Here is a 4,300-nt window from a genome sequence, read left to right as displayed (position 1 = left end):
GCTGCTGCTGCTTTTCTTCCCAGTGAATCGCTAGTAAAGCCCCAGAAGCAGGAAATGGCTTTTTTTTCCTTGCTAAATTGGCAACCCAAATTCCATTTCTTTGTAGATTTGCCTCTCCCTTCCATTAATTGTCTTCCTAATTGTTCCACTGGTAAATTTACAAGACAAGGAGCCAATTTCTTTGTGTACATTTCTCTCCCCCACCCTAAACAGAGAATATGATTTCTGTTTATGTTTAAATGCCTAAGTGCTGATGGTAATATATGCCTGAATTAAATGCACTTAAATACAGTTCCGATTTATTCAGAGCCCACTTTATCTTATTATTTTTTTAAAAAAATTATGTATTTATAGCCTGCCTTTATGTACTCTGTAAATTTAATATATTTGTTAATTATTTTAATTAAAAATAATTTTAACTATATAATTTTTGATGATGATGTGCTCCATTTGGTCGAGTCTGACTCTATTCTTCCGATCTTGCACTTCTTTGGTTTTTTTTCTATGCTGGTGTCAGCTTTGATGGTGTCCAGCCATTGCGTTCTTTGATGGCCTGCTTTTCTTTTACCACTAACTCTTCCAAACATAATTGCTTTCTCCAGTGAATTCCTCCAGATGACAGGGCCAAAATAAGCGAGACATGGTTTTGTGATTTTGCCTTCCAGTGACATGTCTGGTGTTATGCGTACACATTCTTGTTTGTTAGTCACCTTTGCAGTCCAAGGAACACACAGGGGCCTTTTCCAGCACCATACCTCAAATGAGTCGATTTTTACTCAGAAGTCCTATTCCTGAAATTCTCAAAGAGGTGTCGACGCTGCTAATATCGGAATGTTTTTGCATTGACAACAGATGGACATGTAGCCATTTTTTCCCTTTTGCTTTTACAGTTAGATCATGCTGGGAGGGGGGGATGTGAATCCAGCTAGATATAACAACACTAAACCTAAAGTGAGAATCAAGGTGGTTGAACTCAGAACTGATAAAGAATTGGCGGGCTGGAGAACTGGAGAGGAAGCCCGCGCTTCAAGCTAATTGGGCAATGTGATTTATGATTGTTAATTGGAGAAGGGAATTGTGCTTTGATGCTATATGCAGGGGGGGGGATTCAGTTTTTGGCTTTGATTATGTAAGTACCGATATTCTGCTACTCGAATAAAAGATCCTTTGAGGCAGTGGTTCTCAACCTTTTTAATGCCGCGACCCCCAACCGGTCGTAAGTCGAGGACTAAACCGGTCGTAAGTCGAGGACTACCCAACCGGTCGTAAGTCGAGGACTTTCCCTGCCCGGGAGCGCCGCACATGCGTGGTTCCGCCCCCTGCGCCGGCCGAGGCGTAGCTGGCAAGCGGCAGAGACGGAGCAGGCCGACCACCAGCTGGCCCAGCCCAAGGGAGGTAAGGCACCCGCCGGAAAAGGGGGAAAAAATGGCGGACAGCCTTGCTTGGCGACCCCCGTGAAATGGTCGATCGACCCCAAATGGGGTCGCGACCCATAGGTTGAGAACCGCTGCTTTAAGGCTCAAACTTGCGACGTTATGTGACATCATGTGACGTATCGTGACTTTTTCCCCATTGCCGGCAATGGGGTGGGTGCGGTTTTGGCATGACGCATCCGGCCTACAGGCCGGGAGTTTGACATGCCTGCTTTAAGGTAAACAATGCCTTGAAGTTCTTTTGAAGAGTTTCATCTGTCAGAACCATGACAAGAGGACTGAATCTGTTTCTTTTTTTTTTTCTTATAGCAAACCAGAAAACCCTTCCACGTAGAAGAGTCTTTTGACAATCCGTTTGGAGCAAGTTAAAAAAACAAACATGGAGCATGAAATGGATGTAATAGAAAAAGAACAGACCCCAAAGAGCGATGCTTCAGATGCAGGAACGGCAGGAAAACCGGTAAGGGGCCTATCTGTGAAGCAAAGGCACTTTATGCAAACATTATCGGTCCCTATCACTTGAGGGAAGCTGTAAGCATAGGAGCAACCCCAAGGATGCAAAGGTACAAATTAAAAACACACAAAGAGGCAACTTTTCCCTCAACAGTAGTTGGGAATGAGCTAAGTGGGAGAGATGGAATGCAGCTGGAAAAGCAGAAAGAGGAGGAGAATGAACTGGCCCTTTAAGAAAAAACAGAGAAGGGCCTTCCTCGGTGCCATGCCTTCCAGATGTGGCCAAATGTAAATTCCTGTAATTCTTCAGTCATCTGGTGACAGCAGCCCTAAAACATCTGGAGCAGTGTTTGCCAATCGTGGCAATGTTAAGATGTGTGGACTTCAACTCCCAGAATCCCCCAGCCGGCATGCTCCTGGGGGAGCCTGGAAAAAGATGCAGCTGTTTTAAAGAGGCTCAACAGCTCATTAAAGCATTGTATCTTTTCTCAGACTGATGTACAAAAGAGGTGTTGTGCTCCTACAACGGTCTAAAGACTTCTCCCAAACTATTTTTAAAAGCACATACAGCCCTATAAATTAGGGGTCTGCAAAAGAGTTTATTTTTAGATTAGATTAGATAACCTTTATTGTCATTTTTCCCCCTATGGGCACAACGGCACACATTAGAAATGAAATTTAGTTGCTTGCTCTCAAAGTGTACACATACATAACACATATTTAAAACATACTATATACCCCATATGTATAGGCCTACACCCTTACATATGTAAGTAATATATAAATAACACCATTCCAAGTGCAAAACCATGCAAGATTCTGAGCATTTTGGACATGTTCCAGGCTCTAGCAGTTTTGCACAGTGAGTTTAATCAAGTTTTTCACCGGCAGGGGTTCAGAACGATGCACCACCTACTACAATGATTAAGATTAGAGGTGTTTTTTTTAATCTGCTTTGTTGCTTCCCAAAAATTGTGCCTTTAGTAACAATACAGCAGATGGAACTGTTGCTGATTTGATTCTCAAATGGTTTCTCCTTTATCTATTTTGAGAGGAGGAAGGAACCTGGGGCCTTCCGGGTGGGATTAAATGAGAAGTCCCAGTGGCTTGATAGACCAGGATGATGGAACCTGCTGGAAGAGGTAGTTTGGTTCCTTGAGGGCTTGTAGGTTCCTGATGAACCTGTCTTGCTAGTCACCTATCCATGTCTTTTCCGAGCCTCTGAGGCTCGTTGGCTGAGGTGATAGAAATTGCAATGAAACACCATTTCAAGATGCCAGCTTCAGGGGAGCTTAAGTCAGGGGTAGGCAACCTGGGCTCTTTTATGACTCGTGGACTTCAACTCCCAGAATTCTTGAGCCAGCCACGCTGAGGGGAAAGGGAGAGGTTTCCAAGCTGAGCCATGCTGGCTCAGGAATTCTGGGAGTTGAAGTCCACGAGTCATAAAAGAGCCAAGGTTGCCTACCCCTGGCTTAACCTTTTGTATTTCCCTGTAGAAAGGATTAATCCAGGGGTCCTCAAACTGACTTGTGGACTTCAAATCCCAGAATTCCCCAGCCAGCCAGTCCACAAGTCTTAAAGTGGCCAGGTTTGAGCTATGGGAGAAATCCAAAGGTGGCTACAGCAGTTGTCTTCTTACATAGATATCTTTGCTTGTGCTTTTCCTGTTACAGGGCTAAACAGAAACCTTGCTTGCTCCAAGGGCCAATGACTGGGTGCTGGTCCTACGCTTTGATTTGCACCCAGTAACAATTGTTCTGTTTTTATCACATTCTTCCTTTAAGACGTTTAGAAAAGGACTGTTGAGATCTTCTCAGCAGCCCCATCCCATCCTTCGTCCAGGGCATATCTGCCTTTTTTACTTTTAGGTTTTTGAAAGGGGCATCCTGCCTTTCCAAACTAGATTTTCCCCAGGCACTAAGCCTTGCTAGAAGATGTACAGGTAGTCCTCGACTTACAGCCACACCTGTGCCCAAAATTTCTCTTGCTAAGCAAGACAGTTTTTAAGTAAATTTTGGGCCCATTTTTACGAACACGGTTGTTAAGTGAATCTGGCTTCCCCATTGCTTGTCAGAAGGTCGCAAAAGGGATCCAATGACCCCGGGACACTGCAATGATCTTAAATATGAGTTAGTTGCCAAGCGTCTGAATTTTGATCACGTGACCATGGAGATTCTGCAATGGTTGTAAAGTGCGAAAAATGTTCATAAGTCACTTTTTACAGGGCTGTTTTGATTTTGAATGGACACTAAACAAATGGTTATAAGTCGAGGACCACCTGTAGTCCATTAAAATTCTAAAAGAGTTAGAACAGCGGTTCTCAACCTATGGGTCACGACCCCATTTGGGGTCGATCGACCATTTCACGGGGGTCGCCAAGCAAGGCTGTCCGCCATTTTTTTTCCCCCTTTTCC

At 44.0% G+C, this 4,300-nt stretch overlaps 1 protein-coding gene across 1 annotated transcript in view; it reads left to right on the top strand.

Annotated features, from left to right (window-relative positions):
* The first annotated feature begins 2,720 nt into the window (after positions 1-2,720).
* Positions 2,721-4,300, top strand: part of GPSM3 (G protein signaling modulator 3) — a 12,604-nt gene continuing 11,024 nt past the window's right edge. The window contains exon 1 of the mRNA XM_029286164.1: positions 2,721-2,748. Within this exon, the coding sequence (XP_029141997.1) occupies positions 2,721-2,748 (28 nt within the window). The remainder of the gene's footprint in view (positions 2,749-4,300) is intronic.

This window comes from Protobothrops mucrosquamatus, unplaced genomic scaffold (assembly GCF_001527695.2).
Source record: "Protobothrops mucrosquamatus isolate PMUCROS unplaced genomic scaffold, P.Mucros_1.0 scaffold_204, whole genome shotgun sequence".
NCBI classification, from domain to species: domain Eukaryota; kingdom Metazoa; phylum Chordata; class Lepidosauria; order Squamata; family Viperidae; genus Protobothrops; species Protobothrops mucrosquamatus.
This window is presented reverse-complemented; position numbering and strand designations above follow the sequence as displayed.